Source organism: Corythoichthys intestinalis, chromosome 14, assembly GCF_030265065.1.
Source record: "Corythoichthys intestinalis isolate RoL2023-P3 chromosome 14, ASM3026506v1, whole genome shotgun sequence".
Classification (NCBI taxonomy): Eukaryota; Metazoa; Chordata; class Actinopteri; order Syngnathiformes; family Syngnathidae; genus Corythoichthys; species Corythoichthys intestinalis.
Genome location: NC_080408.1, coordinates 6,844,686 through 6,868,522, shown reverse-complemented (window position 1 = coordinate 6,868,522; position 23,837 = coordinate 6,844,686). Strand labels below are relative to the sequence as shown.

The following is a 23,837-nucleotide window of genomic DNA, read 5'->3' as shown; positions in this document are numbered from 1 at the left end:
CACGGCAAACATATCAAACTGCCTCTAGAACAGAGGAGCTCTCTGTCTGCGCCGTACAGGGAGAACTGATGTTGGCTTGCACTTTGCCTAGTGTGACCCCACCCCTGGTAAATACAGGGTTGGAGGTTTCCTCCGTGGATAAAAATACACTGAGCCGAGTTGGGAGAAGAGTTAGAATTCCGTTGTACGCTAAGGAGTGAAAGCCAGGCATGTTTGCAAAGCTGAGACGCAACATATTAAGCAAGACACATTAAGCAGGCAAACACTTCCTCCTTTCAAGTCTTTTGTCCTTCACGACCTGCCGTACGACGTCATTTATGACATGTTAAGGCTGACGATTTTTCCGGTGCAGCTAAACTCACAGATTAGCAATCTGTCTTCCACTTCATCCAGAAGTTCAATGCAAAAAAAGTTGATTTCCAATGAGAATCAACAAGTTACGGTGGAGAAGAGATAGAGTGTCTTAACTGAGGTGAGTTGAGGACTTCCTGATTTGAGCTGGAAACAAACTTAAGATTTTCATGCCTGTAGGTGTCTGTGAACAGTGCTTTCGTTTATTTTACGGCTGGAAACTTGCTCAAAGGTTAAAATGATTTTACTGCACAAACAATTCCATTTCAGGAAGATTCCTTGTAATTCTTCAGGCTAGAAGAGTGTTTCCCAACCCTTCTTTAGCTGAGGCACACTTTTTAGCATTGAAAAATATCTCAAGGCACACCACCAAATCTTCAAATTTCAAACTCTTGAGTCTGTAATATTAACAGCTAGCTGATGTGAACACAATTCAACCGTATGGTAGATTTAGCATGCTTTCCTTAGAGATGCAGCTGTAATGTATGGGGACAATATTTTGATTTCCAAAATAAGAGGACACTCGGCCTGGCCTCAAGATACTTGATTTTTACTTGAACTTCCTAGCCATATAGTATATAACCAAAGACACAAATTCAAATGGTCAGATGTTACCAGGGGTGAAAGTGGTTAGAATTTCTTGCCGGAACTCCCTGGCGTGAAGGTCGCCACGGAGCCAGAAATTTTATTTTTATTTTTATTCCGGGTCAAAACTACTGAAATTCAAAGAAAACTGTTTTGTTCAGTTAGTTCTATTACACATACAAAAACTGATTTTCATTCAAAATTGTATTTTTTTCAATGATTTGCAAAATAAAAGTTAACAAAAACAGTTATAACCCCAACCTCCATCTGCAAATTTTTATTTTCCCTCATTTCCTCACATACTAAATGCCAAATCTCAATTTGAACTACTTAAGAACATAGGATTTATATTCAAATTGAAGATAATGTAAACATTTTTTGTGGCAGCTTTGTATTTTTTTGTGTTTTTTTTTTTTTGACAGTTGCCGTCATATTTTCGGAATCAAAGCACCATATACCGGAACAGCGTTCCGGCCCTGAATCTTATACCGGAACTGCGTTCCTGACCGTTCCCGCCCACTTTCACCCCTGGATGTCATCAACAGGTTGTATTATTTCTAAAATAAATAAATAAATTAAAAAAAAAACAATGGCACAATAAAAATGCACCCCCAAAAAAAACTCGAGTTAAACCTAAAATTAAATAATGATAAATAATAATTATAATATAATGGAAATGTACTGTAATTTTCAGACTATAAGGCGCAAGAAATTTGACACGGAAACGGCCTTTGTTCATAGATAAGCCGCACTGGACTATAAGCCGCAGCTGTCCTCACTGTATTTTCACCAAAAGATACTAACCTGTAACACTTTATTTGACAGCAACATCATACAACTGTCATAAGACCAAATGAACCACCATGAAGCTTTGAACCAATTGGCTGCAATGCTTCATTGCTTCAAGAAGCTTCATTTGGCCATCTCTGCTCCACCTGCTGTCAACACTGTTGTCCTCCACCATGCCTCCTAGCATGCATTGCGGCGCTATAGATGTAAATAACAATCAAAATTAATGTTATGTGCTAATTATTTCTTCAGTTACTGTCCCAGTTGTTTCCTTAATGGCTAGTTATGGTATTTGGTAGCACTTTATTTGACAGTGGCGCCTTAACACTAGGGCTGTCCCAAACAACTAATTTCCTCCCAATTAGTCAGCCGACTATTTTTACGATTAGTCGACTAATAATTTTTTTTTTGTTTTTTTTTTTTGTTTACTAATTTAAAAATGACATTTTTGTTGAAGCCTATTAATTCACGAAACATTTTGGAATACCTAAATTCTTTATTAAAGTATGAAGAACATATATATAAATAATAAATCACAAACAATGAGGTCAAATGCTGCTAGTATTAACTAGTGCGAAAAAATGTAAACGGAAACATTGTGACTTCACCTTTTTAACAGGAGTCAAAACAATTCTTACTCTTTTTGTGGTATGTCTATATTGTTATAAATGTTAAAATGAATTGCAATGGGCCTCATAAGAAGTATCAGAATACTTTGTGTGAGTTGAGATGCTCTTTCTGGTGTGCATTCCCCATTTTTTGGGGAGGGGAAAAACTGGTCAACTTTTGTTTGTTTTAACCTGAAAATAGATAAAACAGAGGGCACACTGAAATATTACCACAGTTATTTTGAATGAAAGTCACACATAGTCAAAGTAACAAAAATTGAATATGTAGTATTAATTTTTTGTATACTACTATATGTATATACTTTATAATTAGGGCTGTCAAACGATAAAAATTTTTAATCGAGTTAATCACAGCTTAAAAATTAATTAATCGCAATTCAAACCATCTCTAAAATATGCCATATTTTTCTGTAAATTATTGTTGTTATGGAAAGATAAGACACAAGACGGATATATACATACAACATACTGTACATAAGTACTGTATTTGTTTATTATAACAATAAATCCACAAATGGCATTATTAACCTTCTTTCTGCTGAAGTGATCCACGGATAGAAAGACTTGTAGTTCTTAAAAGATAAATGTTATAGTTACAAGTTATAGTAATTTTATATTAAAACCCCTCTTCATGTTTTCGTTTTCATAAAATTTGTAAAATTTTCAATCAAAAGTAGAGTTAATATGATAAGAATAAAAATAACAATAATAAAAATAGAGTAACCAAGTTTTATGTGTATTTTGCATAGGTATTTTGATTGGGAATGCCAGTTCACTTTGCATTGTTGTTTAACTGTGTGAGAATAGGGCCTCATTACTACAGACTGAAGTGCTTTTCTTTTTGTGAACATTATTTTTTGTGAGAGACAGGAATATTATTTTTGTTGTGCTTTCACTAAAAGATACTTATGTTTGTTGTGAAGGAGTTGCCGAAGCTTATGCGAATAAACGGCGCGGTCCAAAGACCGCCTTTGTCCACTCGCCTTTATAACATATATATCTCTGAACATATCTTACCCAAAATACAACAACAGACACATAATTGCCACTAAAAGAAAGAAAACTTACAGAAACATGTCCAATCCAACAGCATAAACGTCTCACAACTACTAATTCTCCCACTTTTAGAAGGAATAACATTATTATGGAACGGCGCTGCCCCCAAGAGGCCGGTGGCATTCTCTTCACTCTTAATGTCCATAAACGGCGTCATTGTAATCTGTTTGAGGCAATGCGTGAGCAGGTCATTCAGTGCATGCGTTAAATGCGTGAAATATTTTAACGTGATTAATTTAAAAAATTAATTAACGCCCGTTAACGCGATAATTTTGACAGCCCTATTTATAATATAAAGTAACTAACATTAGTGCAGTCATGATTTACAGTAAACAGGCCAGTGCTGGGTTTTCCATGTATATTTGTATTATATTATGTGTTTACAGGATTTATATATTTTTTTCCCCGAGAGGGAGCTTCCATGATCCTAATAAATTTAATAATAATTATATATATATATATAATTATTTATTTTATTAAATAAAAATGCACGTTGATAATGACGCACATAAAGGCAACTTCAATTTTTAAAAAATCATGAGAAAGTTGTATGGACTTACAATCCGCTAGCTTGTTGTTTCTTGTTGTCTTCCAAAATTACACGTGGGTGACGGCGCTTCAAGTGTTCGTTCTTAGCCGACGTGCTACCGTGGTATGCGAGCTTAGCAAACAGTACACACAATGGCATCCTCCATATTTTCCTTGAAATAATTCCTGGCGCTGGCTTTTCTGGTCCGCTTTTTTGGCTTCATGCCGTTTTCACCGTGTTACCAATTCTGCCCTTCTTGGTAATTGGCAGTGTTCAACTCCTCGCCGTAGTGAGGATTGAACCAGCGATTCACTTGGCTCATTGTCGTCGGTTCGTCCGATTTCCTCCTCAGGAAGGTGGCGGCGTGCATTAAAACACCAAGAGGTGTCGGATGGCTTTTTATGGATACTTTTATTGACCAAAACAAAAACGTGGGGGATGCACCCATTTAACTCCGCGCTACCCGCGCAGTTTCCCAACTCTCACCTAACTCGCTCCCCCTCTCTCACTCGCCCATTTTCTTCCTCTCCGCTCAATCTGACATTGCCGGTCACATTGAGATTAACAGCGGCCGCCTTGAGGGTGCCGGTAACAACCGCTTGCATCGCGAGCGCACGCCATTCTAAACTTTATCAGCATGTAATTTTTTTTTAACCCGTCACTACCCGTCGACTGTATGTTTTGCTCGTCAACGCATTTATGTCATCGATGACGTTGACTAGTCGGGACTACGGTGGCCGAGAGGTGTCAGGCGAAAAGCAAAGTCCAAACACTTTGCAAATAGAAAAAAGCACGAACCCAAATTGCAAACGCTTTGCAAAAGAAAAAAGCACGAATGCAAACTGCCACAACACGATCCCCAATTCCTAAAGCGCGATTACAAATTGGCAAAAGCACGAACCCCAATTGCCACAACACGACAGCAAATGGCTCGTAGCACGAATGCAAATTGTCACAACACGATCCCCAATTCCTAAAGTGCGATTGCAAATTGGCAAAAGCACGAATCCCAACTGCCACAACACGACAGCAAATAGCTCGTAGCACAACAGCAAACGGCTCACAGCACAGCAGCAAAATCACGCAACACAACGGCAAGAGGATGACCCGGAAGTTAAGAAAAAAAAACAAGGACGACACCATCTATACGGACCTCCATGAAGTTGCCCCCACACCGCAAATTTATATAAAAATGATGTCAATCGTTTGTGCTGCAACGGTTTTGTTGATACAGTATTATGCTTTTATAGAGATAATAATTTCGAGTGGTGACGTCACTCGTAGCTTTTCCTCAGTTTAGCTCCCGTGGCTAATGGAGCGTGCCAACTCTCTCAATAACAGGGGGGTGTCCTAAGAACTAGCTAGCACAATTTTGCTGTAAATGAGGGGCTTAGTGGGATGTTAGCACTCGAAATTAGTATCTTAAGCCCCCAATTTACTGCAAAATGGACCCAAATTTGTGTTATGATCATGGTAGTTATTATGACACCCCTCTGTTATTGAGAGAGTTGGTACGCTCCATTAGCCGCGGGAGCTAAACTTAAGAAAAGCTACGAGTGACGTCACCACTCGAAATTAATATCTCATTAAAAGCATAATACTGTAGCTACAAAACCGTTGCAGCACAAACGATTACCATCATTTTTATATAAATGTGTGTGGGGGCAACTTCATGGAGGTCCATATAGATGGTCACAAAGCACATTTAAAGTGTATAAAGTGTCATCCTTATTTTTTATTTTTTTTTAAACTTCCGGGTCATCCTCTTGCCGTTGTGTTGCGTGATTTTGCTGCTGTGCTGTGAGCCGTTTGCTGTTGTGCTACGAGCTATTTGCTGTCGTGTTGTGGCAGTTGGGATTTGTGCTTTTGGCAATTTGCAATCACGCTTTAGGAATTGGGGATCGTGTTGTGACAATTTGCATTCGTGCTACGAGCCATTTGCTGTCTTGTTGTTGCAATTAGGGTTCGTGCTTTTGCCAATTTGCAATCGCGCTTTAGGAATTGGGGATCGTGTTGTGGCAGTTTGCATTCGTGCTTTTTTTAATTTGCAAAGTGTTTGCAATTTGGGTTCGTGCTTTTTTCTATTTGCAAAGTGTTTGGACTTTGCATTTCGCCTGACACCTCTCGGCCACCGTACGGGACAGCTCTACTTAACACTATCATAATTATGACATGACAATGCCATAAGCATTCATGAATGCAGATGACAGATGTCATTTTGTGTCATCAGGCATATTATCTCACTTTTGAATTGATGTAAAAGATCCGAGCTGGAGTGACAAAATTTTCCAGGTGACAATGACATCTGTCATAAGCAATCATTAATGCCCATGACAGTGTCATGTCATAATTATGGCGGTTTTATGGCAGTCTTATGACGCCGCTATCAAATAAAGTGTTACCTATTAACCCAAATAAATCAACAAATAAGCCGCACTGGACTATAAACTGCAGGATTCAAAATGAGGGTAAAAAGTAGCAGCTTATAGTCCGAAAATTACGGTAGTCCAGACAATACACACACACACAGTAGGCTATGTGCTAATGAAACATTTTTATAAAACAGTATCGCGACAATTTTTGACAAATTGCTATTCCTACTCAATTGTTATTCTCATTCAATGTTCTAGATTGCACACAAACAACACCTGAAATAAATTGACAAACGATTCAACCAGCATGTTTCCAAACTCCATTCCTATAATGCCTTATACTTTATTGATCGTGATAAAAGTCTTAACAACTGGGCAGGCTCTGTGGGAACCCGTCACAGGCAGCAGAGTACTGTAGTATTCTGTGCAAAGCGTCAGTCAATTTCAACACAATGAAAACCGGACATTTTCATGAATTTATAAAACCCCGCCGGACGCCCCGGGAAGGATGTGAAAAGTGGACGTGTTCGGGCAAAAGAGAAAGTTTGATCACTTTAAAACCATACAGGGGTTCATGCGCAATCGCTAAAAATGCGTTTTGGGAGACTAAAACATAACGAGACGAATGCCAGTTTTTGTCTGACGAGACGAGACAAAAATGCGGCATAGTTTCCGTCACATGTTCACAATGTGTGACATTTTACGTGTAGTTAGCCTGCATCGTAGCAGTGTCTGGTTGTGTCACTTATGTAACTTGCTGCATGCCCCCCTCCCCCAACTCACCAGTGTCTTCCCCAGGCCTGCTTGTTTAGAAACACACACGGTAAGAATATTTTCTCATCTTAGCAAGAGAGAATATGCAATGTTGCGTCAGCCTTTAAAGTGCCTATGACAGCAAAAAGCATGTTTATTTCATATTTCACACGGTATTTTATGCTCCTGAATGAAATGGACCACTTGGATGTGTGTGGAAGCGATCGATTTATAGATTCAATTTTTTTAATCTCGCGCCATGAACATGAATAACTTGGAATGCAAATGTGACGTCATCCGGGTCAGCATCTCACAATACAGCATTGCTTTATAGACCCCACTCACCAAGGTCACACAATGACGTGTCCTGGATTGTGCCGCCATATTGTCCGTCATTGTGCGTCCGTATTCTCTATGGTCTCAATTTTTCGTGCAATTTATAGTGCAATTCATGGAAGCCCCGGTGCTTTCAGACGCTGTAAACTCATTGGATGTGTTGCATAAAAGGCGTTATGTGGAAAAGCTTCGGTCAATCCATTCGCCATATCCATATTTGATGCCTAAATCGATATTTTTCGACCCGCTGTCTTCGCCGTCTCTACCTGACATCTGCTACCCTGATATCTAAAACTGTCTTGTCCACAGAAACTCAGCCTATTCTCACGAAACTTTGAAAAACTTCAAGAGCAGCACTCTAAGCAACATTACCCCGTGTGACCGTTTACTTCCAATTTTCTAAAATGGCGACAATCAATTAAAAAAAAAAAGTTGACTGCGATGGCCGACGCTTCAAGGATAGTTGGATATTGGACTATTTCTTCAATAAAACACGCAACAACTGTGTCTGCCTCATTTGCAAAGAGACAGTCGCTGTTTTCAAAGAGTTCGATGAGATGCGATATTACCAAACAAGACACGCTGACATTTACGACAACATTACAGAGAAGATACGCAGCGAGAAATGAAAGCAACTTAAAGCTAGTTTAATTTCACAGCAGCATTATTTCGCAAGAGCCCGAGTGTCGAAAGAGAACGCCACAAAGGCGAGATTGTTGAAATTATGAATTAAAAAAAATAATGAAGCAAATGTGACACACAGAAGGGCTTGCTAAAATTTGTTTAAATACAGTGCCTTGCAAAAGTATTCGGCCCCCTTGAACCTTGCAGCCTTTCGCCACATTTCAGGCTTCAAACATAAAGATATAAAATTTTAATTTTTTGTCAAGAATCAACAACAAGTGGGACACAATCGTGAAGTGGAACAAAATTTATTGGATAATTTAAACTTTTTTAACAAATAAAAAACTGAAAAGTGGGGCGTGCAATATTATTCGGCCCCCTTGTGTTAATAATTTGTAGCGCCACCTTTTGCTCCAATTACAGCTGCAAGTCGTTTGGGGTATGTTTCTATCAGTTTTGCACATCGAGAGACTGACATTCTTGCCCATTCTTCGTTGCAAAACAGCTCGAGCTCAGTGAGGTTGGATGGAGAGTGTTTGTGAACAGCAGTCTTCAGCTCTTTCCACAGATTCTCGATTGGATTCAGGTCTGGACTTTGACTTGGCCATTCTAACACCTGGATACGTTTATTTTTGAACCATTCCATTGTAGATTTGGCTTTATGTTTAGGATCATTGTCCTGTTGGAAGATAACTCTCCGTCCCAGTCTCAGGTGTTGTGCAGATACCAACAGGTTTTCTTCCAGAATGTTCCTGTATTTGGCTGCATCCATCTTCCCGTCAATTTTAACCATCTTCCCTGTCCCTGCTGAAGAAAAGCAGGCCCAAACCATGATGCTGCCACCACCATGTTTGACAGTGGGGATGGTGTGTTCAGGGTGATGAGCTGTGTTGCTTTTACACCAAACATATCTTTTTGCATTGTGGCCAAAAAGTTCAATTTTGCTTTCATCTGACCAGAGCACCTTCTTCCACATGTTTGGTGTGTCTCCCAGGTGGCTTGTGGCAAACTTTAAACGAGACTTTTTATGGATATCTTTGAGAAATGGCTTTCTTCTTGCCACTCTTCCATAAAGGCCAGATTTGTGCAGTGTACGACTGATTGTTGTCCTATGGACAGACTCTCCCACCTCAGCTGTAGATCTCTGCAGTTCATCCAGAGTGATCATGGGCCTCTTGGCTGCATCTCTGATCAGTTTTCTCCTTGTTTGAGAAGAAAGTTTGGAAGGACGGCCGGGTCTTGGTAGATTTGCAGTGGTCTGATACTCCTTCCATTTCAATATGATGGCTTGCACAGTGCTCCTTGAGATGTTTAAAGCTTGGGAAATCTTTTTGTATCCAAATCCGGCTTTAAACTTCTCCACAACAGTATCTCGGACCTGCCTGGTGTGTTCCTTGGTTTTCATAATGCTCTCTGCACTTTAAACAGAACCCTGAGACTATCACACAGCAGGTGAATTTATACGGAGACTTGATTACACACAGGTGGATTCTATTTATCATCATCGGTCATTTAGGACAACATTGGATCATTCAGAGATCCTCACTGAACTTCTGGAGTGAGTTTGCTGCACTGAAAGTAAAGGGGCCGAATAATATTGCACGCCCCACTTTTCAGTTTTTTATTTGTTAAAAAAGTTGAAATGATCCAATAAATGTTGTTCCACTTCACGATTGTGTCCCACTTGTTGTTGATTCTTGACAAAAAAATTAAATTTCATATCTTTATGTTTGAAGCCTGAAATGTGGCAAAAGTTTGCAAGATTCAAGGGGCCCGAATACTTTTGCAAGGCACTGTATATTGTTCTACGTAAATCAGCCAAGGTAGCCCCCTACATTTTTACCACACCAAATCTGGCCCCCTTTGCAAAAAGTTTGGACACCCCTGTTTAACTGATGATCCTTAGACGAGGCCAGCTTCTTTCACTTGTTACCAGCTAAATATTATTCAAAAAAATAATGATGTCGGAAGAAATAAGCATCTTGAATTTGAAACTGTATGTTGTCGGCGATTAGCCTCGCAATGATCTCAATTGTGGTTGTCAGCCCAAAACCCTCTAAATATATATTAAATGCGTCTTACCAGATATAAAATGACTACTACATAATCTGTGGTGATCGTCTGGTGCCCAGTTTTCTCATCGAATTGCAGCAGTCCATCTCGCTTTCCTCTCCGGGTCTCTCGGAATACGGTAGAACTTCAAGGCTCTCCGTCTATCTTCTCTGTTACTGCAACCAACCGCCACACACGCCTTCACCATTTTGATTATTAATGTTAACGAGCAGAAAAACACGCGATAATAGGAGGAATTTACGTAGCGGTAATGCTGACGGACAATATGGCGCGGAGGCGTAGTTGTGACGTCATGTGAGTGGGGTCTATACCATGTAGATGGACTGCAGATTCAGCTGATTTTGCGGATTAATTTGTTCATTTTTCGCATTACGCCAGCCCATTGTGCTGCAGGGCTTGTTGCTGCACCAGGGAGAGGCATGTGAGCCTTTCTGGGTTTCAAAAAGTTCCCGTTTACCCGGAGATTGTCCAAAACAAGTCCGACAACTGCAGGACCATTGGGCTTATAAGGAAGTGAGTAAACATCATGTTTTGTATTTTGTCAAATACTGGGATCATGGCACGCGTTTTAATACGGAGGTAGCTTGCATTTTGTGGCTGACAATGCTCCTTGTCTACTGAGAATGCCACTCGGCCGACGACCGGCAACTGGTCGCACCCTCCCCTCGGTCCTCTATATCGCTATACTCGGCTTGTGCCCTCTTCGTGTGCCCGGTGTTCTTGTCAAATTTTCCACCCCATCAGAAATTGCAACTTTGTGTTAAAAATGGCCGCGAATACAGTGATTACAAAGTAAACACAACAAACTTTTTTTTAAATAAAAGAATATTTACTTACTCTTGATCATGGACGGACATGTAGAAATGTTCTTCTCAGATAACATCCTGCCTCGTTAGCTGCACACAACAACAGCATGCCACTCTCTCACTGTTTACATCTTCACCGTGTAGTTAAGCATTAATTTTCGGCATATTCGTGTTGACCATGTGGCAGCTGTGCGCTCCTCCAATGTCGGCCGGTTTGTCTTGCTGTCATTCTATAGCTGCTTCCCCCGCAAACGAGCTCTCCTGCCCACAGCAGGGGAACAACGAGCTGTAACTTGGTGGGGGTTGCCGATCGGCGAAGACAATCGAATATCCCGCCGCCGTGTGACATGATCCGGGCTAGTTTTGCGTTATGTTTTGCTTCGAAAGGCAAGAGTAACGCTTTGAAACGCCACTCGGTTTGGGTTAGCATGTCGTCTAGCTGTCACGCCTCCTGGTTTGTTTGTGCTCTCCGAAGCCAAGGCAGGGAAATGACAAAAGCCGGACTAACTCCGGTGGCATAAAATATTGTTCGAGAGGTGACAAAAGTCGAAAGTTTTGACCATTATGGAGTAATTTTGCCATGTCGTACTGAATAAATGCATTTTGAATATTTCATATTCCATTTAGTCAAGACAATTATTTGTCATGACCATACGATTTATTTAGCAATTGGGAAAAAATACTTAGATAAAAAGAATGTCGTGTAAAATATTGGAAAGATTGAAACAATGACATTTTGCTGCTCTCTTTGTCGCATTTTCCTCGTTCTGAATAATTCCCCCCACAATGGGCTGAATTCTAAATCAGATGAAATCGTGACCCTGCCGACGTCATCCTGCAGCTGTTGGGACGCTAGAGTGCTATAATGACAGGCGGGGCTAAACGGCAGATTAAAAGACTAATTTCTCGTCATTTGCGCTTTGCCAAATTGTTGTTTATAGTCAATCGTCTCAAAATATGATTCTAATTCATATAATAATGCTATTTAAGATTTTTTTTTTATGCCGTCACAGGCATTTAAAGGTCTGTGCTGAGTGATAATCATACACTAAATGTAATACGTAGCCAGTGTTGTTTTTGGAAGCCCTTTTCATTTTTGTCTTAGTTTTATGGACGATATTACTTATTCATCTTGAGCCCCTTTCACATATACCCGAACACCGTTCGACAACAGTGTTGACAGCAGGTGGCAAGGTTGTCTGTCTCTTCCAAAGGAAGTAAGAAATGAAGCTATTTGAAGCTTTGCAGCCAACTAGGGCAGCAGCTATCGATGATTTAAGTCATTGAATAATCTGTCAATTAGTTAGTTTGAATAATCGAGTAATCGGATTAAGAACAATTAATGTGTTGCAGAACACATTTTAGGAAATGTAAAACAAAGGCTTGCTAAGATTGCACTTCCAAAAGAGCATTAAATGTTAATACAAAATAAAATGGCATGAAATAAATTATGCAGAATTGCACTTTCTTTTCACAAGAGCAATGAATGCGTTTAAAAATAAATGAAAATACCTGAGCTTAGCCTCAAAAGGTATAAAGAAACATAATAAATGAGGATCGAAGTTCAACAAAAGAACAACTGGCTAACTTGCATACCAAAAGTCCACTAGCTTAAATGCTATAAAATGCTAACTTTTTTAAACAATGCTCTTAACAAATCGTTCAAACACATACACCCACAAAAAAATTACTAAAGATACCTCTAAACTAAATTATGAATGTATAACCAATCATTTCAGCTCAAACAAAAACTTACATTATGTTGGTGTTAACAGGGAGCAGCTGGATCCAGCCATGTTAGCTGAGTGATGTCATATTCACTGTTGCCACTAGAGGACAGTATATCCATCCATTCATCCAATAAAGCTAAATGCAAAAACCTACCTGCCAAAGCTGCCGCTGCCCTTCTGTCAGCAGGGTCATCGGCGGGGCATCCTGGGGCCTGGGATAGGGCTTGTTGTCCCCTGCCGGTAGGGTGGGTACCCCTCTGGTCCCCAGCGCTCGTTGTGGCGCCTCTCCGGGGGTCGGGGGGTAACATAAGGGTTGTCTCCTCATGGCAAGCCCCGCCATTCCTGCAGCTCTTTTAACGCACTACATACATCATACTCCACGGGGGAGCTTCGGCGAGGAACGATGGGACTGGCAGCTGGGTGGAACTTCCATGTGGCGGTCCCACTGCCCTACACTGCACTACCCTCCCTAGACAATCCCATCAGGGTGCTGGGTAATGGCTGCCAGTCGGGGACCTGGTAGCCACAGTAATAGGGTGGTAGGTGGGTCCCACACTTTTTCTCTATGGCGTGACTCCCGGGGCGTGGCCTCCTCTCTACCTGGGCGGTCGGACGTGGAGGCGGGGCTCCGATCTCGCCTGGGTATCCTCCCTGCGCTCCGGTGCAGGTCACTGACTGGGTGCCGGTGGGTTGGCTGGGTATCGCCTGCTCTGGGTGGAGATCCTGCTCTGGGATTAGTGGGCCGTTGGGGGTCCCGCGGTGTCTCGTGCCGGTTGGGGGACTGTGGCTCGTGGGCCGGATGTACGGGGGGGGGGGGGGGGAATTTGTGGCGCCTCCCCTCATCCCATTCTTGAAGGCAGGTTGGGTTTAGGGTTTATGGTGGTGGTGATGATGGGGGCGCGGATGGCCTGGGAATCACCCTATTCCAGGGGGGTGACAGCGGCCCCCTTGCTGGGCTGCAGGAAAAGGGATGGGCTGGGCTAGCTTGCCCTCCACTCATCTGCAGGACTATCATATGTCTGATGGGATTCACGGATGACTAGGTGCAATTAGACACACTCAAGTAGAAAAACTCAGTGTCAGGATTAGTAATCAGACAGCATAGAATAGGATTCCAACGTACTCACACACACAAGGGATTCACACAAATACTGGGTTCTACACCGCACATGGCTGATATGTGTACACTCCACCCCTCCCAGACATTTATCTTTCTGACCCCTCCCCTTTCTCATTGGTCATCAGGCCCCCCACATGGTGTCAACCAGAAATACAACTAGCTCACGATAGCACCAAAATATTCATAGTTAGTGTTAGCGTTCAATGTATTTCTTGTTGTTGTTTGTGCTTCTTATCGCTCTCCTTCTTTTCTTCTGTCCCTCCATAACCCCTTCCTGTCGCTGCTTTCTCCTAATAAACGAGGCACGTTAAATGATCTCAATAGGCGTATGTCATACTCCTATGTGATATGTTAAAACTGCTCAGACCAATCGGACACTCAGATTTCCATTATCCGTGTCAAGCAGCTGAAGAGCACAGGTTTAAAAAAATGCAAACACTTTCAAAACAAACCATTACAACTAGGGTTATTCCGATCATGTTTTTTTGCTCCCAATCCGATCCCGATCATTTTAGTTTGAGTATCTGCCTATCCGGATATTTCCCGATCCGATTGCTTTTTTTTGCTCCTGATTCAATTCCAATCATTCCCAATAATTTTTCCCGATCATATACATTTTGGCAATGCATTAAGAAAAAAATAAATAAAACTCGGACGAATATATACATTCAACATACAGTACATAAGTACTGTATTTGTTTATTATGACAATAAATCCTCAAGATGGCATTTACATTATTAACATTCTTTCTGTGAGAGGGATCCACCGAATGAAAGACTTGTAATTCTTAAAGGATAAATGTGACCTTGTATATTGTGACTAAATATTGCCATCTAGTGTATTTGTTGAGCTTTCAGTAAATGATACTGTAGCCATTTAACTTCTGCCCAAATTTATGATAGGGAGTGCAACCATGACTGTGCGTAGTGGTACCAATTGATATATCTTCTCTGCGTTGGGAAATAAAATAGGGTGTTAAGAAAAAAACCAACTACTACCTTTCTTCCCCACATTGCTTCACACGGTATTTCTAGTTAATGAGAGACGGATTGTAAGGCTTTAGCCAATTAAAAAAAACTTCAAAGGCTGCCAAAATTCTCTCAACTCATTTAACATTGCCGTTTAACTCTATGTATACATAAGACGGTGCCATTATAGATTGAACGCGACAATGCGTGAGTGGGTAGTGCAGCGCATGCATTAATTGCGTTAGATATTTAAAAGTTATTACTGCCGTTAATGCGATAAATTTGATAGCCCTAGTTTAAGCCAAAACTAAAGACTCTGGATGAGTGTAAGACATTTTGTCTGTAACGTTAAATAAATTTAGAAATCGATTTAATCAATATATATATATATTTAAAAAAGGCATGTCTGATATTTTTTTGCCGATTCCGATACTTTGAAAATGGCGTGATCGGACATCTCTAATTACAACGCCACTGTAATTAAACAAATTCTCAAAACAGCAAAATTGGACTCAAAGCTTTTTTCTAATTGAATTACTCAAATTAATTGAGTCATCATCGCAGCACTACAGCCAACTGATTCAAAGCTTCATGGTGGTTCATTTGCTCTATAGCGCTATCAAGTGGACATGAAGGCTAAGAAGCAAACAGTGTTGAGAATTTTATGGCTATTTGTTTCAGAAAATGACATGAATGTGTATGTGTTACCGTAGCACAGCAGTGTGACGCGAACTGAGCTAGAAGCATGACCATCAATGCTTGATTTCTGATTATATGTCTTCTCTTTTAAAGGACAAGCCCGATTTGGAAACGGCGCCACGGACAGTTTACCATGTTGATGGATTTTATTTACTCTAAAAATTTAGATTAACAACTTGTAGCACCAACTCATAATGAATCGAGAGGAACGATACGAAGGGACTGGCTTAAAGGATGTCTATGACATACTAACCAGTGTCCCACCTGAGCAAATCTTGAGCCTGACATTCCAGCTTGAGGAGTCTCCTGAAGATAATATCATCCACGCTTTGTGTCTGATCATTCTCCGCAAAGAAGAAAAAGCCCTAGACATACTCCATACGCTTGAGAACAACGACCTTGCCAGGCATCTTGCTGAAATATGGCGTAAGAGCGGATGTAAATTACAAGACTTTGCAGAGCTCTGTGGTAAATCTCCGGATTTAACAGGAGAATCTTTGGCGGCGTTGGCTCGTGTTTTTAAAATCCTGTCCGAACACAGACTCTGCGATCAGCTTTTAAGGAATCAGGCGTACAAGATTGCCCTTTCCAGCCACGGTGAAAGATCAGACGATGGTGAGGATCTTTTATACCAACAACTCAAAGAAGAAGCTAAAAATGTGTGCGGGCCTCAGCTTGCCGTGTGGTTGGGTTCATTTAAGAACCTCGAATCGGGCTCGTACGATGAAACTCAGGCCGACGGCGCTACAACACAAGATCCGTGTCTTTCCAGCCTGCTTCCATCGAGCTGCTCTGAGCCATCATATCCCTCGCATCTGGAGATCAGTTTGCCTTCAACGATCCCGTACGAAGAGGACCAAACAACCCCAGAAGCACCAGGAAACCCTGAACAAATCCCTAATGACTGTCAAAGTAATACTTCTGAACAATCTCATCTTTTATCCGTGGAACTCCAACCGACATCCGATGAATCTCCCGAAGCGGAAGAACCAAAGATGGACACAGCATTGGAAACTGAGCAGGGCAAGCATCAGGAACAGGAGTTAACCCAGACAGAACCTTGCAACCAAAGCACCACGCAAAAAACACAATTTTCCACAAACTATACTCCGACCAAAAAAACAGAGACACTCAGGGCGCACTTAAGTAAACGTGTTGAAGAAGAGGATGAAGCCATATTTTATTCATTCGTCATCTTTCACGCTGTAGAAGACAGCGAACTGGCCGAGAGGATGAAGGAAAAACTGGAGACTGTCATCGGTGAGGGTCAGGGTGCGACGTTCTTCGGGGACTTTGAGCTACCGGGCATGAGCACCCTGAAGTGCATCGAGGACGCCATCAACAACTCGGCTTTTACCGTTCTGCTGCTTACCCGAAACTTCAACACACGCATGTTGGAGGTGAAGACCGACTCGGCCTTGACCAACTCTATTAGCAACCTGCACAAGTACAACACCGTCATACCTTTGCTGCCAAAGGAGAACGGCATGCCCAGACGTGACCTGCCCATGGTACTGCGGACGTTTGTTCCGCTGGAAGAGAACAAAAGCTTTGAAACCAAAATAAAAAAGGCATTATCGCCGGCAAAAATTAATCGGCAGAGGAGCATTTGGTCGGAAGAGAGGAGAACACATCAAAGGGGGTTGCCTCAGGGGCGCGTAGCACATATGCTGGAAAATCTCAACTTCAAGGGCTCAGTGGACTTTTCCAATGCCGCATCGGTTTTAGAGCCGCATCGGAACATTCATATTGCAAATGCCAACTATGTGATGATCGGTAACGACTCTCAAATGACCGTGGATTATTGTGGCGTTGCAGAGAGAGACATCCAATTGTTAGAGAAAACAGGGAATAAATAGAAGATTTGGGGTTAATAATTATAAAACATCAAGGAATAAGATTCTCTATTTTTTAACACTAACAGCTACCTGGTTTTAAAAGCTCGTGGGTGTAATTACAATCACGTGAACTGCTGCATTTCCAAGTGTCTCCATAAAAAAATCAATAAAACTGTCTAGTGAAAGGAGTCAAATGAATTGTCGCTACAGTAAAGTGCTGGATTCATGTTTAGCTGAACACTGCCATCTACTGACAAAAGTGTGATTTACAATTCATTATTGCAGTTCTCAACAGTAGTTGTAGTTAGTAGAGCTGGGAATCTTTGGGCACCTAATGATTCGATTACGATTCAGAGGCTCCGATTCGATTATAAAACGATTATTGATGCACCACCCTCCTTTTTTTTTTTTTTTTTTTTTTTAATGTTTTAATGTTTTGTACATTAGTTCCATAATTGTTCAAAAATCCTCTCAGGCTAAACCAAACTACTATTTTAGTATCAAGTTAACATATAACAGTAAACAAATATACAAAAATAACAGTAAATAAAATACTCCAGTCCCCATTCTGTATCAGCAGCTTTAAACTACATTCAGTTATTTTAATGTTGTGAATCAACCGTTACAGTTGATAAAATTGCACCCGTTATTCCATAATTTCCTTTCTGTCTACTTTTGACAAAGTTTTAAAACTTTTTCATCATTTAAAGACAGATTCAAGACAAGATTTTGCCGATTTAGGAGTATTTTAGCTAAAAAGTTAATTAGGTTCGCTACAACAGAGCCTTCTCGAGAAGTCAACTGCTTTAAGATGGCGGCTGTTTACTAACGCCGGCAAGTCTGTCATTTCGCATCTCTGTTCAATAATACATGTTCTAACACTGCCGTCATCTGTCATTTTGCATCTAGTTCTCCATATATATGATATCTACTAGGGTTGTTCCGATCATGTTTTTTTGCTCCCGATCCAATCCCGATCGTTTTAGTTTGAGTATCTGCTGATCCCAATATTTCCCGATCCGATTGCTTTTTTTTTTTTTGCTCCCGATTCAATTCCAATCATTCCCGATAATTTTTCCCGATTATATACATTTTGGCAATGCATTAACAAAAAAATGAATAAAACTCGGACGAATATATACATTCAACATACAGTACATAAGTACTGTATTTGTTTATTATGACAATAAATCCTCAAGATGGCATTTACATTATTAACATTCTTTCTGTGAGAGGGATCCACGGATAGAGAGACTTGTAATTCTTAAAGGATAAATGTGACTTTTTATATTGTGACTAAATATTGCCATCTACTGTATTTGTTGAGCTTTCAGTAAATGATACTGTAGCCATTTAACTGTTCTGCCCAAATGCATGATGGGAAGTGCAACCATGACTGTGCGTAGTGCCACCAATTGATATATCTTCTCTGCGTTGGGAAGTAACATAGGGTGTTAAGGAAAAGATCAACAACTATCGTTCTTCCCCACATTGCTTCCCACGACATTTCTAATTGTTGAGAGAGGGATTTTGAGGCTCTAGCCAATTAAAAAGAGGCTCCAAAGACTGCCAAAATTCTCTCTACTCATTTTGCGCTGCCTGTTAGCTCCATATATAGGTAAAACGGCAGCATTATGGTAAATGGTGTTATACTTATATAGCGTTTTTCCACCTTTCAAAGCACTCAAAGCACTTTACACTATCTCGCCATCTACCTACTGGGTGACGCAGCACCAGGAGCAACGTGGGGTTCAGTATCTTGCTCAAGGACACTTTGACGAGTACATCAGGGCGGACAATCGAACCCACAACCTCTGGTTTGGGGGACAACTAGTCTACCATTGAGCCACACCACCCCATTATAGATTGCACGCGACAATGCGTGAGTGGGTCGTGCAGCGCATGCGTTAATTGCATTAAATATTTTAACGTGATTAATTTTTTAAAAAATTAATTACCGCCGTTTACGAGATAAATTTGATAGCCCAACTTTAAGCTAAAACTAAAGACTGGATGAATGTAAGACATTTTGTCTGTAACGTTAAATACAATTAGAAAACGACTTAATTAAAAAAATATATATATATATATTAAAAAAAAGGCATATCCGATATTTTTTTGCCGATTCCGATACTTTGAAAATGACGTGATCGGTCCCGATCGATCGGGACATCTTTAATTAAAACCCCTCTTAATGTTTTCATTTTAATAACATTTGTAAAATTTTCAATCAAAAAATAAACTAGTAGCTCGTCATTGTTGATGTCAATAATTACACAATGCTCATGGTGCTGAAACCCATAAAATCAGTCGCACCCAAGCGCCAGCAAAGGGCGACAAAACACCAAAAAACACAAGTAACATGCGGACGTGACACTGTACTGTCATTTTAATCTGTTTGAGCGGGGCATGTGCGTTAAATGCGTCAAATATTTTAACGTAATTAATTTTAAAAATTAATGACTGCCCGTTAACGCGATAATTTTGACAGCCCTATAATTAACACATGGAGCTAACAGCACAAATACAGCTTGTGGCTCTCGGCAGGCTGTGCCTCTCTATCTCACTCCCGCATCACGTGACCAAAACAACAGTAACGTTGTGTGCATTCCAGGGTGCCTCGGAAAACATATCAGAATATTAGACATAGTTAAGGACATTATAGTATAAAATAAAATAATAATATGCATAAATTCATTTACAGAACAAATCCCAAAGGGTTGTATGTTTAGAAAAAATTAACGTCATTTGAAAGAGTCGGAGATTTGTTGATGCACTGAAAATCTGGACCAACAAAACACAACAAAAAAAAATTGCGGCAACCGGGGAGCAAGCAGCCAGGATCAAACAATATTTCAACATGCCAAAAAGACAGTTGCATTTACTGTCTTTTTTCAAAAAGAAGGAAGATGCTTCAAAGCGAGACAGAAAAGCACAAAGAAAAGAAAAGCCTCACAGCATAGCAAGTGGGCATTTGCGTTTTTTTTTTTTTTTTTTTCCAGCACCATTTTCTGCGTATGTTCCGGGACCTGTGCCTGTGTCGTCATCCTTGCGCTGTCATATGTACTTTGTGTTACGTCACCTTATAATGTACAAAATAAGCTCTGGGGACATTAATAAGACCAAACAGATTGGGTGAACGGCGGTCAGGGCTACATTTCTCACCAATATGAACCTAATTAATTGATAGGATAAATGAGTCATGCAAAATAAATATATAAATAAATTTGAAAAAACTCCGGAAGTGAAAGCAAAAATTAAGTGTGAACTAGGGCTGCAGCTATCAATTATTTAGTTAATAGTAAATAGTTTTAGTAAATAATTTTAATTATTTACTTATTTATATCAATTAAGTCGATTACTCGATGAACTAGTTAGTTCGAATAATCGAGTAATTGGATAAGGAACCTGAAAAATTAAAATGCCTGAGCTGAGCCTCAAATGGCATAAAGAAATTAATAAATGAGCATCTACCGTAAGTACAACAAAAGAACAATTGGCTAACTTACATAGCTAAATTCCACTAGCATAAATGCTATAAAATGCTAATTTTTTTTTTTTTTTTTTTTTTTTTTTTTTTTTACAATGCTCTTAACAAATGGTTCAGACACATATTTCCACCAAAAACGGCTAAATATACCTATAAACTAAATGCTAACGAATGCATTAAAAAACAGTACCTCGAACAAAAACTTAGCTTACGTTGGTCTTAAAAGGGAGCAGTTGAATTCAGCCGTGTGAAATGAGGCAGACAAGAGGGCAGTGTATCCACCCTAGTCAATAAAACTAAATGCAAACACTTTCAAAATAAACCATTACAACACTACTTTAATTAAACGAATACTCGAAGCGACAAAATTTAATTCGAATATTTTTTTCTAATCGAATACTCGAGTTAATCGATTAATTGTTGCAGCACTAGTGTGAACATTCCTATGCTGAGCAGGAAAATAGGTTATCAGGAATTTGGAATCTGTGTGTGTAATAACGTGTGGGAACAGTGGCAGATGCTGGTCTTTCCGTGAATGGAAGCTCAAAGTGTGTCTGCCTCTGAGGCTCAGCGGCACCCGCTGGTCAGTAGGGAAAGAAACTAGAGTGTCAGAAGTCAATGTCTACTTGTGTCTTCAAACACAAGTAGCTACAAAAAAACAACAACAAAAAAAAACTGAAACAGAAGCTCAATTTTTCACTCGTCGTTTTTAACAAAATCAGCAAATCATACGGACGTCTGACATCATCATTTCAGAGCTTAGCTCGGTGTCTACTGAGGACTTAGCTCCAACGTCTTAGTGAGGACAGTACAATGACGTGTAATACACGTTTTTGGATAGTTTTTTTAATTTAGAGGATGTTTTGAGGTAAGTAAAGGGTTAATTCCGACTTACGCGGAAATCCGGGTTACATCGCCAGCGCCCGAATGGAAGTCGTTTGTAAACTGGGGACTACCTGTAATTAATTTATTGGGAATTTTAACATTTTCAATGTATTCAATTCAGAGCTGTGTAAAATCCAGAGCAATAGACTTTGAGGTGGAGAAAATCATTTTAATCAAACCTACCAATCGAAGAGGGATCGCTTTTATCAAAAACGCCAAGTATTTGTAATTCACACCAAAAACATAATTTTGAGAAAACTTTCATATGACAGCAAACACCCATCACAATCAATCAAATGAAATACACACCAAATACCGTTGTCCATCCTGTCCTTGTTATACAACAATTTGTTTCCAACTGTTATTCCATATTGGTGTGTTGTGTAGAGTGAAATTATGATTATACAAAAGCTTCCAAGATAAGAGGACTTATTTATGAAATTCCGATAGTTTAAAGGTAGGCTTCTGAAAGATGAAATCACGTTTTTAAGAAGAAATCAATTTCTTCTTAAAAATGTCGCTGACTGCAGTAGTAGAACATTGTTACTAATGCTAACTTTCGTCAGTTCTAATTCAGTGGGGTTTTACGGCAGGTTAAAACTAGTATGCTTCTCGACTAGCTTTCGGAATTATTTGGCTCGTGCAGCCAGTTATGTACATTTATATCCCAAAAATTAAAAAAATAAATTAATCAGTAAGTAGCTAATAAAAAATATTACGGTTTTAAATTACAGATTTTAAATCATGCATTAATGATGACAAAAGATGAAAAATAGTTTTTAAACATGCAAACGTTCCTCCAATGGGGGTGACAGAGATCTTTATCGTCACCTCTGTTGACATTTCATATCATTTAGTTCTTTGAACTCATTTGCTCCCAAAAACGTATAAATACGTTCTATTTTTAATTGTTTCAGTGTCCCAAAGATGTATTTATACGTCTTTTACGTTTTTTTTTCAAAAGAGACATCTCTGGGTTGTGATTCAATTTAGCTCCAAAGCACAGAGCTGAAAATCCATTTTAAAGCAATAAAACTGGCCACTGCAGGGGAGTAGCGCATTTGGTAAGATCCGCAACCCTATTCAATGGCAACGAACGGCCAAGCCGCAAAGCCGGGGCGCTGGCGGAAGACGACCAAATGGATGCCAGGCGGCGTACGACCGAGCTGAACAACCGGTAGGACGCCCGGGATGCCAGGCGCTGGACGACCGAGCAGAACAACCAGGACCACTAGATGCCGTTGAGTCCGTGTTGCTCGCGAGCAGAGCCCGCAGAGACTAAAAAAAAAAAAAAAAATCATCTTTTTGAAACAGGCGGCGATGAGGGAAAAGTTTAACCGGCTGTCGTGGCCACAATAGTGTCATCTTTCAATTAGTTATGTGTAAATAAATTGTTACTTTGCTATCAAACGCTCTAATTGTCTTATTGTTTCTGTTATTTTCTAAAAGGAAAACATTATTCAGATGTTTGGGACATAAGTGGATTTTAAGGGGGGGGGGGGCAGCTTTGCATACAATTAAAAAAATAATAATAATAATATATGTATATATATTGAAGAAAATATATTTAAAAAAATGATTTTTTTCTTTGAAATCTGAAATATTTTTTCGCATTCAAAAACTTTTTCACATGATTCAAAATTTTTTTTTTTGATCGAAGTGGTTTTTCTTTTTGAAAATCTCAAGTAACTTATTTTTTGATTGAATAATAGAGAAAAATGTCCTAGCCAGAATGTGACCCAAACACAAATCAACATGACTTCAATCAAAAAGTTGCATCAAAAAAAATAATAAATAAAAATAAAATAAAATAAAATAAAATAAAATAAAAACGAATCGAAGAAAAATAGCTTTCACATGCTGTTTTTTGAGTTTCAAATTTATTTTTGCATTCAAACATTTTTTTTTTTGATTAAGCGACTTTTTTTGGTTGAAAATATATATTTTAATTGAAGCAACTTTTTCTTTTTTTTATTGAAGCAACTTTTTTTTTTAATAATATAGAAACAAATCTACCTCCATATGGCTCCTCCCAGGGCATACAATTTTTGACTGGGGTAACTACATTGGCACGACACCAGCAGGCGTACCAAATTCAATGGATGACAATCTTGGCGAAAAGTATTGCCTAAGGAGCCTGATTTAGAACTCCCCTCAAGAATGATAGGAGACAAAAAACGCTCATTGTCAACTTATTATTATT

At 39.7% G+C, this 23,837-nt stretch overlaps 1 protein-coding gene across 3 annotated transcripts; it reads left to right on the top strand.

Annotated features, from left to right (window-relative positions):
* The first annotated feature begins 324 nt into the window (after nucleotides 1-324).
* ticam1 (TIR domain containing adaptor molecule 1) lies at nucleotides 325-17,639 on the top strand. 3 transcript variants are annotated; one of them, XM_057858283.1, is made up of 3 exons: nucleotides 325-472; nucleotides 10,476-10,610; nucleotides 15,515-17,639. In XM_057858283.1, exon 3 carries the CDS (start codon nucleotides 15,616-15,618, stop codon nucleotides 17,278-17,280), a length of 1,665 nt encoding a protein of 554 aa, XP_057714266.1. In that variant the 5' UTR covers nucleotides 325-472; nucleotides 10,476-10,610; nucleotides 15,515-15,615; the 3' UTR covers nucleotides 17,281-17,639. The 3 variants fall into 3 exon arrangements, with proteins under 3 accessions (XP_057714266.1, XP_057714265.1, XP_057714264.1); XM_057858281.1 differs by lacking the exon at nucleotides 10,476-10,610 and adding an exon at nucleotides 1,359-1,481 and having other exon boundaries at nucleotides 336-472; XM_057858282.1 differs by lacking the exon at nucleotides 10,476-10,610 and having other exon boundaries at nucleotides 331-472; nucleotides 15,515-17,638.
* Nucleotides 17,640-23,837: the final 6,198 nt, after the last annotated feature.